The 21,790-nt window shown below is 42.3% G+C and overlaps 3 protein-coding genes across 6 annotated transcripts in view; 1 reads left to right on the top strand and 2 right to left on the bottom strand.

Moving 5' to 3' along the window:
* Positions 1-6,796, top strand: part of tenm1 (teneurin transmembrane protein 1) — a 162,550-nt gene extending 155,754 nt beyond the window's left edge. For 3 of the 4 annotated variants that reach the window (XM_058063856.2, XM_058063854.2, XM_058063857.2), the window contains 4 exons: positions 229-530; positions 1,553-2,259; positions 3,774-3,916; positions 4,795-6,795. In XM_058063856.2, coding sequence (XP_057919839.2) covers positions 229-530; positions 1,553-2,259; positions 3,774-3,916; positions 4,795-5,550 — 1,908 coding nt within the window. In that variant the 3' untranslated portion in view covers positions 5,551-6,795. Of the gene's footprint in view, positions 1-228; positions 531-1,552; positions 2,260-3,773; positions 3,917-4,794 lie in introns of all 4 variants that reach the window. The other variant, XM_058063855.2, reaches the window with a different exon arrangement.
* A 337-nt stretch (positions 6,797-7,133) lies between these two features.
* LOC131110607 (SH2 domain-containing protein 1A) lies at positions 7,134-11,401 on the bottom strand. Its single transcript, XM_058063861.2, has 3 exons — positions 11,065-11,401; positions 10,735-10,798; positions 7,134-7,919 (listed from the first exon to the last, which is right to left on the bottom strand). Exons 1-3 carry the CDS (start codon positions 11,199-11,201, stop codon positions 7,794-7,796), a joined length of 327 nt encoding a protein of 108 aa, XP_057919844.1. The 5' UTR covers positions 11,202-11,401; the 3' UTR covers positions 7,134-7,793.
* A 1,065-nt stretch (positions 11,402-12,466) lies between these two features.
* Positions 12,467-16,830, bottom strand: agtr2 (angiotensin II receptor, type 2). The gene is made up of 2 exons (XM_058063402.2): positions 16,715-16,830; positions 12,467-16,272 (listed from the first exon to the last, which is right to left on the bottom strand). Exon 2 carries the CDS (start codon positions 16,226-16,228, stop codon positions 14,978-14,980), a length of 1,251 nt encoding a protein of 416 aa, XP_057919385.2. The 5' UTR covers positions 16,229-16,272; positions 16,715-16,830; the 3' UTR covers positions 12,467-14,977.
* Between the last annotated feature and the right edge of the window lie 4,960 nt (positions 16,831-21,790).

Genomic DNA, 21,790 nt, shown 5'->3' with positions numbered 1-21,790 from the left:
AATAAACATGCTGTCTAATCAGCATCTTGATATGCCTTATGCCTTTTTGCTGCAAAGGAAAAATGATCACTAACCGAGTTAAATTTGTGATCAATTCTTTGTGTTTTGTGTACATCGAAAAAGCTCATGAACTTTGTCCTCTTTACTAGTAAAATAGTTTCTATTCAAGCTTATTTGAAATGCTACTTCAACTATGTCCTCAGGTTAACATAAGCTGCTGTTGTCTAGGTGATCACCACCCATCTGATGAAGCACACCAAGGTGTTTAACTCCTACGGCCAAGTGGTGGAGGTCCAATACGAGATCCTCAAATCCATCGCCTATTGGATGACCATCCAGTATGATTCCGCAGGACGTACAACCACCTGTGACATTCGGGTGGGCGTGGACAGCAATGTGACGCGTTACACTTACGAGTACGATGCCGATAGCCAACTGCAAAGTGCCGCCGTCAATGAACGGCCTCAATGGCGCTACAGCTACGACCTCAATGGGAACATCAACCTGCTTAGCCATGGCACCAGCGCAAGGTAAGACAGAATCAGAACAGAACATCTCCATTACACAGATAATGTTGATGAAGTACAGGATCTTTGTAAATGCAAATAAAACAATGTTTTGCTTTGACACAACAGCAGCAAAGCAAGAAACTAGGCTATAGTAACGGGGCCAAAATATTAAATCATGCGGTGACTGTTCTGGCATAAATGTGGCATAAATATTTAGTGATTGCAGAGCCAATATTTTGGCAAGACTGGGGGAAAAATGCAAATTTTGAGTGCACCAACTGTAGATTCTGACTCTCTTGTGAGGTTTTTAGTCAGCAGGGTCATATTAGCATGCAGAAAAGTTCAAGCACTGTGCATAACTGGACACTCAACCTAACATAACATGATATGCCCTGGCTTGTTTTATTATGTTCAACACCACTAAGATGAGTTATTTGGGGCCTACAAGGGTCGTGACTGAAATATTACATTCCTTCTTTTCAAATACTGTAGTTATTTTAGGGCTAAATAACTTCATATGCATTGCACATAGGTGTCCTATGTCCTTTTTTTTTAAGCGCCGCTAGCCAGCCTCGGTTTGTTCCAAACTACCTCATCAACTTTTCAACAGTCTCATGAAATTTGACATTCAAGTTCCCAGGAGACTGCCAGCAGGTCAATTCCCCACCTAAATATTACAACCTAGATAAACTGACAATGTTTTTATGGTTTAAAGATTTATTGTTCAAATTACATGGCCATCTAACCTTTCCTCTGGCACCTACATGATATTATTAGTGGTTGTTTTGCAGGAAATTAGGATTGTCATATTCCCGCTAACATTATTGCTCCCAGAAGAATGATTTATTATGTTGTAAAAAAAAAACATTTGTGACTGCGGAATCATTCAAGTGAAACAGCGTACATGTTGTATCAGCTACCATTCGGCATGTTAATGTCGTGATTTGTGTGATGTTGCTGCAAGTGGCGCTGTGGGCTTATTAATACAGTCTTAGTCAGATTCAATAGATCCAAAGCTTAATTACCGGTCTGCCTGTCTCCAGGTTGGTTCCCCTGCGTTATGACCAGCGAGACCGCATCACACACCTTGGGGAGATCCAATACAGTGTGGATGAGGACGGCTTCCTCCGTCAGCGTGCCAATGACTTATTTGACTACAACTCCAACGGGCTTCTGACACGGGTCTTTAACAGAGCGACTGAGCGAACCGTGTGGTACCGATACGACGGGCTGGGCCGGCGGGTGGCCACCAAGACGAGTCTGGGCGAGCAGTTGCAGTTCTTCTATGCTGATCTTTCGCAGCCCACCCGGGTCAGCCATTTGTACAACCACAGCAGCAGCCTGATCACATCGCTGTACTATGACCTTCAGGGTCACCTTATCGCCATGGAGCTGAGCAGCGGGGAGGAGTACTACGTGGCTTGTGACAGTGTGGGGACCCCGAGGGCTGTTTTCTCAAGCAAGGGCCGACTGGTAAAGGAGATCCTCTATACCCCTTATGGAGAAGTCTACCAGGACACCAACCCTGAGTTCCAGCTCATCATTGGCTTCCACGGAGGCATGTATGATCCCCTCACACGGCTGGTCCACCTGGGGAGGCGGGATTATGACACACTAGCCGGTCGCTGGACTTCACCAAACCATGAATTATGGGCGGACTTGAGCAAGGAGCCAAAGCCTTTTAACTTGTATGCCTTCAAAAATAATTGTCCTGTGGGGAGAGTGGAGGAAGTGACACAGTTTACAACAGGTAAGGTGTGAGACTAAGTTGTGTAAACCTAAATATGCTTTTTCATTGACCATGCACCATTTCCCTTTTCTGGTCAGGCAGGCTTCCAGTTATGTAAAAACATCACCATGTGACCATGCAGATTTTTGTTTTTTTTTTTCATTTTGTCCTCGTTCTTCATACAGTAAACACAAGAGACTCTCGTTCTTTTCCATTGTTGTTGTTGTCCATGGTGTGTCTCCTTCTGACTGATGCTGTTTGTTTTTCTGCAGTTTTCCAAGAATATTGTTTACAGTGAAACCTTGGTTTTCATAAGAAATAATATAAAAAGACATCTACACGGACACCACCTTCCTGTCTTGTTATGAGTTATTTATTGACAAGACAAACACCATATTGTACGCTATCAGAACCTAAGTAAAATCTTTGCGTAATTTTTTGACAGAAGCTGAAAACAAGGAAAACATGAAATGAAAGGTTCCGCTGTGTCGTCATTGTATGCACCATATTTTCTGGACTTCAAACCACACTTTTTTTTCATGGTTTGCCTGGTCCTGCGACTTATACTCCGGAGCGTTTTTATTGCATTTTATTTATGTTTTATATGTAAATATCCCCCTGAAAATGCGACTTATAGTCCATTGTGACTTATATATTATATGTTCATTGTTCATTTTTGGGCTGCGCGGCGACCAAGTGGTTAAAGTTCAATTCCACACTCGGCCATCTCTGTATGGAGTTTGCATGTTCTCCCTGTGCATGCGTGGGTTTTCTCCCACATTCCAAAAACATGCTAGGTTAATTGGCGACGCCAAATTGTCCATAGGTATGAATGTGAGTGTGAATGGTTGTTTGTCTATATGTGTTACTGCACCTACGTGATGACATTTACATAAGTGACACATCTATCTCCATCCCTACTGATCAAGATTTACTGATTCAAAGCAAAATGTCTGCGTGGAAACAGCTGAAGTGTCACAATACTATCACACACAGATACACTCCCTCACCTGTAGGTACAAAACATCCGCTGTTGAAATGAGATGACACAGGTGAGGCAATGTGTCAGACAGGGAAGATGTAATAGACTGAAAAACATGCAGGCAACCGACAGGACAGCTTCTGATCATCTTGTTTTGGGTTTGTGTGTATGTGTGTGTGTGTGTTTTTGTTTCTTTTACACACACTGTTATGCTTTGTCCCTTTTTGTCTGTCAAGAACACAGTTTCCCCCAAGAGGCAAAACAGAAGCTCGAGCGAGAGAAGAAGGAAATGGAATAGCAGAGTATCAGAGTGAATGTAGGATGTCGGTTGAGGCGTCTGTCCTTCACGACAATGGAACATTCATTTGGCTCGTCATGTTTTCCTGCAGCAGAATTGTTTATTAGAAAAGGAACATGTTTGCGTTTGTCATCTCGGTATTATGCTCATATATTGTACACGGGACATCTTTAACCTTGGCCTTATTTTACAGCATCATATTATAGTCTAACGTTTTTGTGTAATGATATCCGTGCATGTTGTGTCCTTCTCCAGATATTGGCAGCTGGCTGCAGCTATTTGGCTTCCAGCTTCATAATGTTGTTCCAGGCTTCCCAAAGCCTGAGCTGGGCCGCATGGAACAGACGTATGAACTCATGACGACCCAAACCAAGACACAAGACTGGGACTCTAGCAAGGTGAACTTTCCAACATTATGAATCTGAATGCTTAATATCAACACTGTGGAGGAAGTAATACATTTGTATTATTTTTTTAAAATGTCATCCTAAAATAACCTCACCTTTGGTAGACAATAAACATGATTAAAATATACTCCTACAAAGGAGCACAGCTGTTATCACCAGGCTGACTTTTATGGAACTGAGCTCTGTGTCTTCACTCACTTCAGTTTGAGTGAATTCCTCTGTTCTCTTCATCTAAAAAATACCACAAGCCACAATATGCTGTTTAACCGCTATCCAAATAGCTATTTGAAATAACAAAAATACAAATGTAAGACACATTCAAAGATATAACGTGTAGTATTCTACATTGGTCCGTCGGTGTCAGTAATGTTACATTGATGAGACAATAGCTGCAGCAGGAAGTACGCTGCCCAGCAAAAACAAACACAACTCTCCCAATTTTAATGTAATCTACATTATATTGTTTTTATGTCTTATATGTCCTATTATATTATGTTATTATGTCTATTATATTGGGTAATACAAGTGTGAAGGTGAATATAGGGGTGTTGTTTCCGGTCTACAGTGCTCTAATGATGTTAAAAATAGTATTTAGAAGGTTGTAAACAGGTTTTTGTACGCTTTAACTGTAAAATTATTCCATTTATGAATATATTTAGTTGGACGACACATGAGCAACATTGCAGTTACAATTCTAAACAGTGTTAATATTGCTATATTAAATATTATATTAGACTTCATGATTCAATTAAGTAATTATTTGGGTTAGGGTTAGAGGGTTAGGATTAGGGACAGATATTTTTCATCGCCCAAACTCTTTGTATGTATTTTAATAATAGCTGTCATACTTGTACTCCTCCTCTGTGCAGGTGGTTTTGGGAATCCAGTGTGAGCTGCGCAAACAGTTGAGGCGTTTCATCTCTCTGGAGCGTTTGCCGCTGGTCTCATCGCCGGTCGGGTCAGCCTGCCACCGACCGACACGCCCTCCACCCTTCGGATCCCGACCCTCTCTTCTTGGCCCCAGCATCCGCTTCGCCATCTCCCACGGCCACGTAAGCGCAGAAGTCATCGGCGTGGCCAGCGAGGACAGCCGGCGCGTGGCAGCCATTTTGAACGGCGCGGTCCACCTAAGCGGGCTGAGCTTCACCGTGCACGGCTGCGACACCCACCACTTCCTCCAGTCCCGGCCCATCGAGGAAGATCTGGCTCTGGGTTTAGGGGTTGGCGGGCGCGTACTGGAGAGCGGGGTCAACGTGAGCGTGTCGCAGATGAGCGCCATGGTCAGTGGCAGAACTCGTCGGTTCGCCGACATCACTCTCCAGCAGGGGGCGCTGTGTTTGTGCATCCGTTACGGTGGGAGCGAGGAGGAGGAGAGGGTTCGGGTTCGGGAGGAGGCCAGGAGGAGAGCGGTGGAGGGGGCGTGGGATCACGAGAGGAAGAAGGCGGAATTAGGGGACCCGGGGAGCCGAGCCTGGAGCGAAGTGGAGAAGCAGCAGCTGCTGTCCACCGGACGCGTGCAGGGTTACGACGGCTACTACTCCCTGCCTATAGAGCAGCAACCCGAGCTGTCCGACTGCCCCTCCAACATCCACTTCATGACTCTGAGCGAGGTGGGGGGCAGGTAACACTCAAGTAGCTCCCCCACCCCACCAAAGACTGCCTGTTTCTACTCGACTCGAATTTGTTCTACCCTTTCTATACTGTATAAAAAAAGAAGACATCATCCGAGAAGAACAAGAAGAGCGATTAGGGGAAAAAAAGATCTCCAAATGCCTTTAATTGTGACAGAATGATGGTATTTTATTATTATTGTCTGGTTTCTAACAGTGGCACAAGCAAGTGTGGTTTGGCTGTGGCTTCGCTTTTTGTATCCCTGCTAGCCTGAAACTTCACTGACTCATCTGCTGTCTCAACAATCTTCTTCACTTTGGATTCTGTTCCAGATCACGCAGAAAACAAGCGATCTGCATTCGAGAAGTCGCCGGTTGCCAGTTTCTAGGTGGTTTACCCCGGCTGTACTGTACTCCCGTTTACATAAAGTGTAAGAGAGGCCTTGTCAACTTGGAAACTGCGCAAACCTCGTCTGGATAGCTGCCTCTGCTGTGCTCCAACAGTAGTTTGTGTGAGTGTGTATACTCCAATCAAGAATGTACATAGCCAGTGTTCTCACTCACTGAGAAAAAAGTGCTCAACTGGAAGTTCTGTTGTTCATAAGTAAGTGTCAGTATTGTTAATCAATAGAAAAAGCAGTTACATTTTTGCAAAGAATTATACATGGCTATAGTAAATATTCTCGCTGAAAAATCTGACTTTATGGGGTTCCGATGCTGATTAAAGTTATTATGTGTGAATTATCAGAGTGCTCCTTGGGATTGCAAAGTCATTCTGGCTCGTTATTTGGCTCCATTAGTCTTCATGTCTCTGGCTCGCTCTCTTTGCACAACATTTGTCGGGCGCTCTTTGTTCTCGTCTCGGGAAGTTTGTCACTCTCAAATCTGTGCTGTCATTATCGGCCATCATTATGGACCAAACTGAGCCGCGCATGGGAAACCTGCATCTGTCACAAGCAAAGAAGAAGAAGAAGAAGGAGGAAATGGGGAGAGAAAGGCGCAGAGGCCTGGAGGAAGAAATGTGACAGCTGAGGCTCAGTGAGTGGGTGGCGAGTGCAGAAGGGGCAGGACCTGAAGTTGGCTGCAGCGTACTCTACAGCTTGTCTCGTCTCATTAGGAAATGCCAATCAGGATACATGGGAACCACTTCCAAGCTTCTCCTCCCCCCCCCAGAAAAGTTTATGCAAAGACTTTTTATTTTTTTTAAGCGAGCTTTCAGTAATCCACCTCCCCATCCGTCTGCCTCTCCCACCCACACGCCTCCCACCCTGCATCACACCGCCATCTGCCGCCATTAATTGTTTGTGTTTCTCTCCTGGGCTGTGGATGACAGAGCTGCACGTCGCATATGTTGTGACTGCGAGCAGGTGATATACGTTCCCGACAAGCTCTATGCGATGCGCCTTCCATTCAAAACCATATGCTCCGTTAGATATTGTCCAGCCTCATCACAGCAGCTGGAAAGATGGAGGGCCTGGTTGCTAGGAGACCACTGTCCTGGCTGAATGGATGCTCGCTCACTCTTTCCTGTAGCACACTTTTTTTTTCCCCCAGCGGAACTGGTAATGTCCATTACAAAAATGCCCCCCACCCCCCATACACACACACTTACATGTGTGTGTGTGGAAAAAAAACAAGTTAATTTCATCCAATATCGTCTAATCAATTCAGGTCTGGTAATGGACATGTACTGTATGTTGCGTGTAACTTGCAGGACATGCATACTTTACATTACATACATTAGAACCTTTAAACAGACCTGCAACCCACTGAAAATTGTTGCAAATATATGATTATACATACAGTATATGTGTATTTTAGATACACACACATATTGATAGATTGACACACTGACAGTTAAATGTTTAGGGACACTTTCTCTAACACTAACCTTATAAAGTGTCTCCAAACTTTTGACTGATAATGCATATACAATTACTATATAAAACAACATGAAATTATTTAGGGGGCTTATGAATATTTTATATTCAGCCCACCTAAAATAGACGTAATGATGCCACTGCTTAACTATACAGTCTGTACCTCTCACGGATGCAACTAAAAGGCTGTTTAAAAAAGCCTTGAGTTGGATGGTCTAATTAGATCAATGCCGAGTGTGAGGTTTGTCTCTAAGAGCTCGCAGCACATTTTTGTTCCCATTTTTCAGTCCCTGAGCAGCACACAACTGCTGCAGGCGAGCGCCCGGGTGGTGTTGCCGGTGACAGGCTATTACTGGGTTTCTGCACCACTGTGGGTGTCTACGCCCGTCCCTGGGCAGTGACAGGGTACAGCAGACGCATGGCAATTCCTTGGTCGGGCTGCTGGAAAGCTGCTATCAAGTTCTTGATTTGACGGAAATATCGTTTCTGCACACCAGGAATGGTCTAGGTAGAAAAAAGAAATGAAAGAAAGTAAAGCATGAGGCAGAGAAGAATCCCCAGACTTCATCTTCACATCAAACCCCACAGGGAAAATAAGAGGATGACATGTGGTTGGTTTGAAATGAGCTCTCAACCAAATGCACTTTACAAAAGACATCAAAGTTGACCAGGAAAAAAAATCTTTTCAACTACGGCACACTCAATTTGGCACATCTCTCATTAAAGGCAACAAATTAATAGATGAAAAGATTCAAGGAGGAATTGCTAAAATCATAACTGGTGATGGCAGATGGAAAAATAAGACACTGGGGTATTAGAGGCTAAATTGGGAAAAAGTCTTGTTTTCTCTCCCTCAGGCTTTTTCACATGTTAGTCAAAAAAAAAAAAAAACAATTATTTTAGGATTTATAGGTGATGTCTGAAATGTGTCCCATTATCTCCGCAGCTTCCGCTGTGGCCAATTAAAACAGAAATAACCACAAACATATGTTGCTTCAAAATAGCAAAACAAAAATTGGAAGCCGTCCTAGCTCTCCACCGAAAGGAAGCTGAATTGAACATTTAAAAACTGTGTGGTATTATCGAGTGAGAAGTTTTATTCAGCCTTTATTGCATTCAGTCACACGCTGAAGGAAAAAAAACAACAATTTAATACATTTTACAATCATTCGATCAAACATAAAAATTGCTTCCCGCAAATGCCTACCTCTCCAACGGCAAGTGTTGCCTAGCAAATATTCCATTAAAGTGATATTGCACATGAATAATGGAAACCATTATTGAGCTTGTGCCGCAATATGTGTTATTTGCCCTCAATGTTGTTTGATTGACGCTGTCCGTGTACATCTGCTTGCAGCGTACTCGTCACGCATGCACGACGTAGAAAGTATGGAGATGTCACTGTATGTTCACGTAACAGCCTTTGCAGCCGGTATTCCAGAGCTCATCACAAGCTGTGTCAGCTGCAATCCTACACTCGCCGTGTGAAGAGCGACGCTGAAATTTAAATCTGTTTTGCAGGATAGCAAAGGAAAAGGAATGTGGTCATTTTAGAAGTATCTCCACCATTCAAAAAGCACTCAACAACCTCTCAACTTGATAAATAGCATATAGACGTGCATTTTCAAGCACAATCCAACACTGCAGGACCAAGAATCTACAGTGAATTTAGCATAGGGACCAATAGAGCGTCATTTTTCAAAATCATTTCAACATTCTTTACTGTCGAGCCGTAGTTGATTCACCTTTTGATGAGTACAGGAAGTCTAAACGTAAGACTGACATCATTGCCTTAAAGGGGACCTATGATGCTTTCCCACTTGTCTGACCTATAAATGTCGTTAGAATGTTGTATTCTCGTGTTAAACGATGACAAAGTTAGCATTTGGAAGTGAGCCCTGAAAAAAGTTTGAGATGACTCAAAACGTTTCAGAAGGCGTGTTTAAACTGCCCTTTTGTGATGTCACAGAGGAGCGGATTTCCTTATATGGGCGTGGCTGTAAGACGGATAAGTTTTGTGGCCTCCCCCAAGCTCTGCTCCTCTGGTTACTTGCTAGCAATGACTCGTACAGGGAAAGCCACATTTGTTTACAGTTCCTAAAGATGCCACCATCAAGCATTAAGTGGCTGGAGTTCCTGATTCCCTACCAGCAAAATAAATGTTTTTTTTTAATTTAAATTTTTATTTTTTTTATTTTAATATGTTTTTATTATATATTAAATATTATAAAATAAATGTGTTTAAATCTGTCAACGGCATTTCATAATGGACTGTTTTGTGAACATGGGCCAGCACGACAAACTTGCTGGAGCCTGATACCTTTAGTTTAAAAAATAAAATAGTATAGTATAGCACAGAACACGTGTTTACAACCTTCTTATCATATTTTTTTACATTATTGGAGCCCTCCAGACTTGAAGTAACACCCCTACAGTCATTTTTACACTCCTATTACCCAATATAGTAAATACGTTCACAGATGTTAGCGTTCCTGTTTCTATACAGTTCTTTTGGCGGTGATCATTGCCTTATCAATGTTACATAATGTAACATTAGTGATACCTAGGGACCAGTGTAGATTCAATGCCTTATATTTATATTTTAGTTAATTTAGCCATTGTTTTGCTTGGAAATGCTTAATTCATGCCTAAAATAAGTAACATTTGTTTAAATATGTATCATTTTAGACTAACAGTAGTCCATAATCAATGACAAAAATAGAATGATTTCTTCATTTATTTTGGAAAAATCATGAAGAGTGAAGTTGAGAATTTTGAAGCGCAATGTGGTGAAGTATTCTGTTCTCCATTTAATATCATTATTACTACATTTGCTGACATCCAATATTGTCTGGCATACTACTTTCATGTCAACCTATACTGATAGTGCGAGACTGATTCCATCCCTTCTCCTATTGTGTTGCCACCGAATGCATTTTACAAATAAACAGTTTGCACAAAAGAAGTAGAAAGTGTGAAAACGCTGCATGGGGTTCTTCCTGAGGTGCGATATTGCATGAGATGTATTGAAGCCAGAAAGATGAACTAGTCTTGTTTCCTATCTTTTCATGTTTTGTGCTCTAATTGTGTTTATTTTTTTGTTAGTTGCTATGTGCAACTGCATTGCAGCCACTATTTCTTATCAGGAATCAGTGCTTCCATTTAGCTGCAGCCGAATTACACACAAAGAACACACACACACACACACACTCATACCTCAGGACAGGTTAGAGTCTCGAACCATCTTGCACATTTATTGGACTCTGATGCTGCAAACATTTGCTTCCCTAATTAATTCATAGAAATGTGGAAGTCTCACCTCTGCAGCCCATGAGCATCCGCCATACTTGTGGAGTCTATATGTGTAGACAGTTCCTTTACACCTGCACACACACACACACACACACACACACACACACACGTTTTAACCCTGAGTGAAAGATAATAAAAAGAGCCGATACACCAACGCTACATTGCATGATTGATGCCACTTAAAACCCCCCAGCATCGAACTATGTCCTGTTTTCACTTTTATTTCTGGGATCCTTCAAGGTGACAAGATCAATAACGTCTCCAGACAACAGAATTGTGTGTTTGCAGTACGTGATTCCTGAAGCCACAATGAAGCAAAAATCGCTCTTGTACTCACAGCACACACAGGCAGTAGACGTCAGGCACAGAGTCACTGTTTCGGATCAAGTAGCATCCGTCGCGTCCATCCAGAGCCAGACGCCGTTCCCCCTCCTTCTTGCCGATGGGCCCATGGTAGACAGACAGATTCTCCATCTCACTTTTTAAAGAAGAATGTTTTCACCAACTGCTTATTCAGTTTTACTTTCTGGCCCGTATGAACCAGACTGGAACACAGTGATGCTGCGTCTCCTTTTATTTCGCTTATTTCTTTGTTCTCACTCTTTCAAACGTCCGTTTGGGAGTTTGAGCTCTGATAAGTCAGAATTTCTTCTGGTCTGATCCCACGCTGATGGCAGACAGCGCTCTCTGAGCCTCACAGTTTGTTGCTCAGCAGTCTTCCTCTTTATCAAAAGCACGTACACACCCACATGTACAAGGTGTCTTTGCAGGAAATGTCTTTTTTTTTTTACAGGAAATAACTTTAAACCACTGAACTGACTGCAGTTTTACAACATTACAATGTAAAATGTTTCTGTATGATGGAAAAGACGACAGTGAGAATCAAAAGCAGTTGAATCAACCAGCGACACATGAACACAACGTTTATCCATGTCCCAGCGTTGACAGAACTTCTGCTTGAACTTTGAATGCATCGGATAATATTATCCTACGTCAGCATAAATAATGATGTCAAAACAGCTTTGACTAATTGTGATAAGTAACATGAAAAGATCTCTAGAATAATAGTGAAATTAAATTCTTTTTCTATGCAGCTTTTCCTCACTCGGTTGGCAGGCATGTTCTGGAGCCTATCCCGGTTGACTTTGGGTGAAAGATGGAGTACACCCTGGACACCCCAGGGCACATTCACACTCATTTAGTGTCTCCAATGAACACATGAATACTGTTGGAATGTGGGAGGAAGCTGGAGTACCCAAAGAAACATCCAAGAACCAGCAAACTCCACACAGATATGGAGATAAGTGGAGATTCCAACCCCGAATCCTGACATGTGACCAACATGTGGCGTTTTGTAAACCAACCCATGTAGATATGTTAAGTTTTAAAGAAGAACAAGAAGAATAATTCTCTTACTAATGCAATTACATTTTGGGGAAAGAAAGCAGTAACTACGTATAACTAATTGCTTTTTTTTCTTGTCTTTTTTTTACATTTAGGTTTCACACTAAAATACTTGAGAAAAATAAGAAAACTATAATATAAAAAACTGGTTCCTTGCCCTGCTGTTATAGTGTCAACAATCACAGCACTGCATTAGCACCGAGTTATTGTTCTATTTCTACAATTGTTCCACGATGTTTGCTGAAAAGGACACCATCATTATTTGTCCAGAGACTTGCAGGCAGGCAACAGAGTGCGTTGTCCAGAGGAGACGGCTGCACTTCAACTTAACTTACAATTTCTCATTACTTGTCCGCAGGAGTCCTTTATTGATTGTGTGTCAAGGGCACTCACACCTGCTCTACAGGACAACAAGGAAGCGGCTAATGAAGCTGTGTTTGTCTGAACATACTGCCGAGTTGCAACAAACCCCTCTCGCAATCTGTCCCGTCGGCTGCAAAGTTGCCACCGTGTCAAGTGATGCCGTAAAGAGGAAGCTGGTGATTAAAATACGGAGTGTACTCGGGTGTGAAAAGCATGTGCTATCCAAAGTTGGCGGGTCACAGTGAGATGTTTATCATTAGAGGCTGCCATGGACGTCCTTCATAGAAATGACCACATGCTCTTGTCCAAGGCGGTTTGATGACTTTGAATCTTTCAATCAGGAGAAGTTGAAGGTTGCCACTTCATATGCATTGACGACCAGAGCCTCCGTGAGTCATCATCAATGCTTTCCGAGCCTGGAGATCATGAGCATTGGAGCTTTGGGGTTCAATGTGTGGGGAGGCAGCCAGCAGGACCCGGCCTGCCCGATGCATCTGCAGCACGTTAGCGCCACCCAGTGGTCATATCATATGTGAAGGCATGAAAAAATAAAAGCGGGAGCATTATCTTCCCTCTTGCTTGAATAGACATTGTTATTGGAAAAGAAGCCACCGACCTGCCTTGCCTACCAATTAGTTTTAAACAGAATATACCTTGTAACATAACAAAAAAACACATAAGAATTTCTTTCATGTTGCCTTCAGTGGGGCAAACGAAATGACAAATATTTTCAGGTCACATGCAAAGGTCAATGCAGAATGTGGAGGATCTATACAAAACGCAAGCGGCAGACAGAGATAAACCATTGATGGGCCAACACAGCTTTGCACTGGAATGCATCATAAGGGTGTTTGTATGAGACTGATATCTGGCCTTGATGTGTGCAATCCATGTCATTCTAAAGGAGATGCACACTGCATTGGTTTGTCTCTGTGACGCCCCCAACAACAAACCCCAGAATACTTTTGTATTTCTATTTGTTTGTATGATACTACAATACTACTCATTAATTTGACAGACTCAAATGAGATTGTTACACACACTAGTCCTTTTGCCCAGGTTTGTTTTTTTTTTTATCAGGGTTGCAAATTCAAGAAATAACTCATAATCATCACCGTATTTGTCAACAACGATCAGTTGTCAACAATCAGGTATAAAAGTGACGTTAAATGTTAATTTATCCATTTAATTTGTCATTTTATGCAAAATGCATGAAATGCCCGTGTTTGAGGGCTGTGACGATAATCGTAAGGGGTTAGTATGTCATTTTTTTCACTTTTTTTCAACATGCTTCTAATGCACTTTTCCAGTTAAATAAACAAGGGAAACCTCACACACACTCAACAGGGGCCCCAGAAGCACCCAAAAACGGCATAAAGGGACACTATTTGCACTTTATTTTACAATTAAAGTCAGCAATCAAGCCAAATATGAAAGAAATTCCAAGATGTGACAAAGTATTAGATTACATTTAAATTGTGGTTCTTAAAAGTAAAAAAGCAAAACTCTGCCTTTTATGAGGCCTATTGTAGCCTGAATTGAGTCAACAGTAAAGAATCTATACATTCAAATTGCATTTTCTGACAGTTAAGCACACATTTATTAATATTCTGACCATTTTTTGAGGTAAAGTCAAATATTAATGAATGGTTAACTGAAAATATAGATTTTTGGGGGGGTCCTTGGTGGAGCTAGTAGCTCGCCAGTGTGTTTTCAGAAGGCTAAAAATGGGCATAATAAATGGGTCCCATCCATAAAGTAATGAGCTGTCTGTTTCTATCTGTTTGTATATCTTTAGAACACACAGAAAAGAGAAAGATATGACTTCGTGTCCGACATAAGGCTTGTGGATGGTCGGCAAATTAAGAAAAAAAGTGCAGTTTTTCTTTAAAGCACTGCTCTGTTCAACAATATTTATTAGACTTCCATCTTGACAGGAAACTTAGCAGTCCCAAACTTGGGACAAAATTTCCTATATCCAGCTCTTCACCTCCACACGGTCAGAAACGTATCGGTTTGTAGACTCCCATGGCTTTTGTGTCATCAAAGCCACTTAAATGGACGTGATACTGGAAAACAATATAATAATATTCCAAGGTGCTGATTTAGTTACCAGGTAACAGGTACAGCAGCTTTCTTACTTTGTGCAAGTAACTGCAGAGAAATCATAGCGTGAGTGCGATACAAGGGTTCTTATTTGTGGTCTAGTTCTGTACTGTGCTAGCCTTTAGCATGTTCCACAATGGCCAAGATTTAGAAAGTGGAGGATGTGCTTGAAGGTCTTGTGCAGAAAACACTTAAAAGTATTCTCTGTGAAACCTGACTTCATGTGTCATCCTGAACGACCCCAAGCTGCACTTCTTCATTTCGTCTTTGCTTTGGAAGCTCTGAATCTGAAGTCACAATCTGTTCTTCCGACCATTTGGCAAAGCAACCGGCAATTTTCAGACTAAATTGAATAAATTCTTGTTCATTTCCCAGTGCTAAGTTTCATTAGTATGAGCGGAGGCTTCAACAATCGCCAGATCTTTCAGGTCACTGAGCTTTCGTGAGAAAGAACTGAGCCTTGTGCTGAAGGAGCCCCTCTTCTGACTGTGGTCCTCCTCACGAGCTTTTAAACGCACACACAGACCCTTACTCAGGGCCCCCAGGCGGCCTCGGAAGTGGTTCCCGATGAAGCAATAAAGCACTGGGTTGATGGTAGAGTTGGAGAAGCCCAAGCAAAGGGTCAGAGGAGTGAGGTTGTGGATGGTCCAATCCGCCCAGCAACTATCCAACCAGTTGTCACTCCTTAGTATGTCGATGACTGTTACACAGTGGAAGGGGAACCAGCACAAGAAGAAGGCCAGGACAACAGCAGCCACAGTCCACAAGACCCTTTCAAGCCCTCGTCCCTCCACGGGTCTGCCTCCACTGGGACTGGGGTTCACACATGGTGTCGGGGGTCTCTCCGGTTTACCGCAGCTGTCCTGTGACCCTGAAGATTTACATGTGCTGCCATAGCGTGATGGTTTCTGCATTCTTATGAGCCCAGACCCGGACAGGAGGTGCCTACCAATGGCGCAGTAGCAACAAGAGATGATGATCATTGGTAGCAGGAACCCCAGCAGTACTTTCATCCAGGCCAGACTCAGGTACCAGGTATTATCCGGATACAGAATCACACAGGCCTCCACGCCCCATGCCTCAATGTAGTGGGTGTCCCTCAGAGCCATGGTGGGGGCAGTGCAGGCACACGCCAGAACCCACACCAGGATGCACATGAGCTTGGCACGTCTGGGGTCTCGTGCGCTCTGAGAGCGTAGCGGGTGCACCAAAGCTAAGTAGCGGTCCATGCTCATGCACGTGATGAAGAAGATGGACGCGTACAGGTTGAGGTTATGGAGCGCTCCGGAGATCTTGCACACCACGCGTCCAAAGGGCCAGCTGTAGCCCCGTGAGTAGTAGACAGCCCACAGCGGGAGAGAGAGCAGGAACAGAAGGTCAGACACGCAAAGGTTCAGCATGAACGTGTTGGCTACGGTTCTCCTTGAGGCGCTGGCGTGGGCCAACACGCACACGGCCAGGGTGTTGGCAATGATACCCAATGCACAAATAACGCCGTAGATGGAGGGGATGATTGTAGTCACGGGCACTGGGGGCCAATCTGTGCAGTTGGAAGCGTTCGCCATTGTGGTCATGCTAGAAGGGGAGGAGGTGGAGTTAAAAAAAGAGCTGTCATCTGGGAACGCCATCAGGGAACAATTCAACTTCCCTTCTTTCGGTGCTCCAAGGTCGCCTGCCAACAAACAAAAAGGAAAGCATGACAAACTGAGCTGCCTTTTATGGATGAATCCTTTTTTCCTGTGTGCTAAACGAGCTACTCTATCTGTGTTAAACAACTCTTGGAGTCGGCGTCTAATGAAAGCCAAATGAAGAGTCTTGGCTGCTTATTTGATTTCACAGAAGCATCCATTCCGTATTAATGTCTGAAAGTACTTTTTGAAGCATTCATACCATATATAAACGCTGCGTCAAATTAAATTTGACATTTAATACAAGAATCAGCGAGCGGACGCAGCTGATTCAGCTGCAGTGCAAGAATATATTATTAATAGACAAAAATATAATTCAAAGCAAACTGTCAGGGGGGGAAACATGAGGAATAACATCATCAAACTTTTCCACCGACATCATTAAATATAAATATTTCAAGTGTGACTTGAAATAATAAACCTTACCTTAAGCAAGTGAAGCAGTCTTAAAGCCTCATTTGATGAAAGTCCATGTCTTTGCGAGGGCCCCCTTTCTATGAAGAGTCCCGGATCATGTCATGCCTTGGAGTTTGTGAGTGTTGGGGGGGGTGGGGGGTGTTTTATAGCCCCCCAGAGCCTCATGATGATTGCACAACAGGGGAAGGTGCACACACGTCACAACGTCGTCATCACGGAGGGGGCGGTGCTGTACCTGGACACCAGCCAGATCACACAAATATATTCTTTTCATTCTACTGCCACAAACAATTATAACGAATCAAGTCAAGATGTCTGTTCTGCACAAACCTAAACACATGATTTACAAGAAACTCGGGGTCTGGTTCCAACATGGGCCCGAATTGCTGACTAAAATCATGTAAGCTATTTCCCAGATCTTCAAGCAGGCTTTCTGCTTGACTCATGTTGGTTTTAGCATATGGTTTTCTTTAGAACTACTTTCCAATGTTGTGTGCTTTTGCCTGCCCAGTCACAGATGTCTTAAACCATTTGGGAGCTCGTGTCAAGAAGGGCATCCAGCATAAAAACCCATCCAAGAGCAATCATTCAAGTTAACAAGACTTGCTGTGGGAACTCCTGCTGGGAAAAGCCATAAAAACTAGGTAAAAGTTTTCATTTATTTGACATTTATAATTATTTTTGCATCATTTGTCGATAAAATGTGTTAACATATTTGGGTGTCTTGAATGAATTAGTTGGATTTATATTATTTATGGGAAAACTTGACTTGGTTACAGTCTGTTTTGGTTTGAATCAGACCTTCTGGAATGGATTAATGACGCTAACCAAGGCACCACTTTACTTTTAATACGATGCACTTTATGTGTAATTTTGGCCATTACATGAACACATATGACTTTATCTTTTCTGTGCATTTTAAAGATAGAAAAACAGATTTAATAATGGAACTCCATTAGTGGCGTATCGTGAATGTACCTGTTATACATGGCCATAGCATGTATAAACCTTAAAACCTTGTTGGAGGTTTTTGGAGGTGTTTCATAGAGGGACTTCATTATGTGCTTTTTATCTGTTTCTATATCTTTATAATGCATGGAAATGAGAAATGTAAATGGAGACCCCTGATAGATACACTACCAGCTCAAAGTTTGGACAATCTTTACGTTACTGAAGGCATATGTTCATTTTTCCGGCATGAATCCAAACCATAGTTTGGGCTTTGAGCTGCTAGGTTAGGAAAGCCCTGGTTCCGAAAGCCACACAACTAAACCTGTGACCTGAGATGCGACTTGTTAATTAGCCTTTTCGCTTGTTTTCATATTTATGCTGCCAGCGGTCAGATAAGCCATGGGAAATATTTACTTTGTCTCAGCGGAAGTCAAAGCAGCCGCTGGGGGCAGAGGACTGGGAGGGAGGGGGGCAGAGATGAATGAGGAGGAGGACAAAGTTATATCGCAGAGAGGGAGTGAATGCATGGATGGGAAGGAAAGAGAGGAAAAAAAAGGAAGGGTAAAAAACTGTGAAAGCGCAGATTCCCTCCAGTGGTTTTTCATTAAAGCCTTGGGTGCAAGTTAATGAGGGATGCATGCAAAGCTATGACTGATTACATCACAGATCCAATGATCAATGATGTGAGCATGTGTGTGTGTGTGTGTGTGTGTGTGTCTGCCTCGACACCGCTTCAGCCTGATACACTTAATCTAACTCTGCCATACACGCCTCTGTTTACATGCGTGTTCAGATGTGTGTGCACTCTGCTCCATTGACTATCTATCAGGACGTGACGTGTCCTAATAGCTGCGAGAAAGCTGACGCTGAGCAGGATGGATGAAAGCAAGACGGAATACCGCAGCTTTTGGAAGACCTTAAACGCAATCCTCACATGTTGACTGGCTGCAGGTTGATTTGTCATCTGTAGCACTATTTCTTTGGAAATGTTTACCTGCATTAGCATTTAGCTTTAAGGGGCATAACAGGGGCGTCCAAAGTATGGCCGAGTGAAAATGAAGAATTAAATCAAAATATTCAAACAAAAACAGTTTTAATTTGGGAAAAATAATGTTGGAATATTATGAAAGTTTAAATTGTTTGAAAATTGACCAAAAAAAACATAAGAAATTGAAAAAAGCTCTAATGTTATATAAAAAAGCAAAATAAATCTGTAACAATGTTGAGGAAAAATAAAAATACATAATACTATTTGACAAAAAAGAACATAAAGTTGTGGAAAAGTTGTGTTATAATGAGCATTACTTTTACAAAACCTTGTTGAGTTGTTGATGTTGTGTTTTGCTTGCAATTTAAACCTTCCCCGTTAAATTTGACTTGTTTTTAACTTGAAGTGCTCCTTTGACCTTTGTCAACAGTTGCAGGGCCAATCTGACTTTCTCCTATCTCGCAGACGATCAATGGACGATCGTGGAGAGCAGTGCACTGCAGACACTTTCACTTTTTTTGGAATTCACGGCATGCATGCACGAGTTTACTAACGCAATGAAAATTGGATCTGTGTTGCGTTTGTTGTGCTCCGACTGTGAGGCTGAGTGATGAACTGTGTGGTGTGAGTGTGTTGGTGTGGGTTCATCAGACGTTCCGGCTACAGAGAGACACTTACTTGCTGCAGATAAGGAGGGCGATGGAGCAGAGAGCACCGAACCCAAACTTAAACGCTCACTGAACATTTATCAAACAGCCAATTAGTTTTTTTTCTCTTTCGATTATCGTTTCCCAGCTTATCTGAAGTTTGTTTCCACTCACTGCGCTCATTAAAATTCATTTTTCTTGATTGTTTTTGCCTTCAAAAGGCTTTTTTTTCCTGCAAAGGAGCTAATTTACTTTTTGTTTGTTTCTGTTAAACATCTGATTTTATCTAAAAACAAAAAAAGGAAGAAAACAGTCAAAACTGTGCACAAACATGAAGAGATGCACCAACACCCTTGCATTGCGTGCATTCATATGTTTATGTTTCTCTGCTAAATGCACTGTGTGTTTATTTTATAGCTGAGATTTTCTTTGCTGGTTGGACCCTGGGAAGACAGTGACCACAAACGACAACCCTCAACCCGCAACCCGCTTCCCCCCTGTGGAAAATGTGGCTCTCGGGGTGAGAGGTGGGAGGTCAGGATTGTATAAGTCCACTTCCTCTTTTCCTCTGTGTACAAGACAAATCTGACAACGTAGTGAACATCATGACGAAGTCCAGCAGAACACAAAGTTCTCACAACATTATGATAGCTACTGTTTGTGTGGGGTGCTGAAGGTCAGAAAGAGGGTGGTTGGAGCAAAGAGCGACCCCAGAGAGAGATGAGAGAAGCTTTTACTGAACATCCCGTCTTGTTTTGGGGGCGCTGGAACATCCAACCCAACTCTCCTATGAATACAAGATGTTGAGAAAGTAAAATAGGGAAAACAAGAAAATAGAATTCTTCCAATGACCTGTCCGTGAAGGTACTGAGTATTGTATGAGTAGAAATTGCAGGATAATCACATTACACATTATTTGAGAAGGATGTACATTGTTTACGCTTGGACAATTTAACATGTTTGAAAGGAGTAGGAAGAAGCAGAGCTTATTAAATCCTACCCCTTTTCAGAGACTAATGGTTACTGTGTTTAACATGCACCAGGTTACCCTTTTCCTATTGGAGGGAAAGGATGAAAAATATATAATAGTAACGTCAAGGATAAAGTATGCCTTGTTAGTCCCACAGGGGGAATTTTTTTAGCAGATTTATAGCAGTAAAGCAGAGCACAAAAAAGGGCATAGAAAGTGCAAAACCAAATGAAGAAGGTATATACAATAATCAAGCACCATTATTGTACAGGATTCTTGGCGCATTTTATATGATAGAGACAGTTTGTAGATAGCTTACTCATTAATAAAATAATACTCAACATACACAACCAAAGAGGTCCATCTTGAAACAGCGCAGTCTATTGATTAGTCGACAGATTGTCTATATGACAAGTAAAATGGAATGAGCAAAAACAGGAAAAAGTCACATGCCAAGAAGAAATAAGCCCAACATGCTAGATGACCCCCATTGTTGTCTTTTGTTGACAGTGTTCCTTTCATCTCCTGTTTATGTTGCTGATGCAGCGGTTGTAAACACACAAGGTCAGGGAAATAACTCCAGTCAAACTATTTCAAAAGGACTAAATTGTACTTCCACGACTAATATGTTCCACGTGGCATCATTTCATTCACGCAGTGGTTGGGCAATCATCCAGGCTTGTTGGTTCCATCTAGTTGTTGATAAAAACAGCCCCCAGAAGTCCCCTCAGCTTAAAGTGATGCCACAGGCCGCCTGGTTCCCAGATTCTTATTTATATGTACAAGAAGGAAGATGAAAAATATATTCAGGACATTTTTCCTCCTCTCTCACACATGTGAGCAAGCACACACAATGTAACTTAAGGCCACAACGCTGATTTAACCTCAGTTTTGGTTCCTCAGAGGAGCCGTAAAGATGCTATGAAGATGCTAACCGATTGCACATGTGGCACTGAGTGGCGAAGGACAAACTCCACATCTTTTGTCGTCACAACAGGAAAACATTTGTTTGGAACAAGTGTGACTCTGGAGAATGTCAATCATTTTCAAATCCGAATGTTGACAGGTATTATCGACAATGATGCAGATGTGGAAATGTCCTGCTCTGAGGACTTTCTGAAAGGTACAAAATAAATATTTAAAGAGGAATATGTCAAAGCAGGTCAAAGATACGAATAGTTAAGGTCAAGGTTCAAGTTTTTTGCGTTTGCATAAGCCTCATCTGCAACATTTTGACAGAAGGAACGTCAAACTGTAGTGTTCTCTAGATGATGCATTCCCTTTTCACAGTAGCAGATGATTGAGCCACATCCATAATGCTCTACACAGCGTCCCGTGTAAAAGATGATGCCTTGATGACAGATTACAAACGTACAGTCACGCAATGAAAAACCAACATAGCAAAGAGCCTGATGTCAAGAAGAATAAAGATTTTCAATGTGAGTGAAGGCTCTGCGTCAACATTGCAGGTTACTGCTGCCTCTGTTGGCTGATGAGCGACATTTAAGATTGATGCGGCTGACAGCGGG

Source organism: Doryrhamphus excisus, linkage group LG22 (genome assembly GCF_037039965.1).
Source record: "Doryrhamphus excisus strain RoL-2023G ecotype Guam linkage group LG22, RoL_Dexc_Guam_v1.1, whole genome shotgun sequence".
Classification (NCBI taxonomy): domain Eukaryota; kingdom Metazoa; phylum Chordata; class Actinopteri; order Syngnathiformes; family Syngnathidae; genus Doryrhamphus; species Doryrhamphus excisus.
Note: the sequence above shows the minus strand (reverse complement) of the source record. Positions and strands in the feature narration are given on the sequence as shown.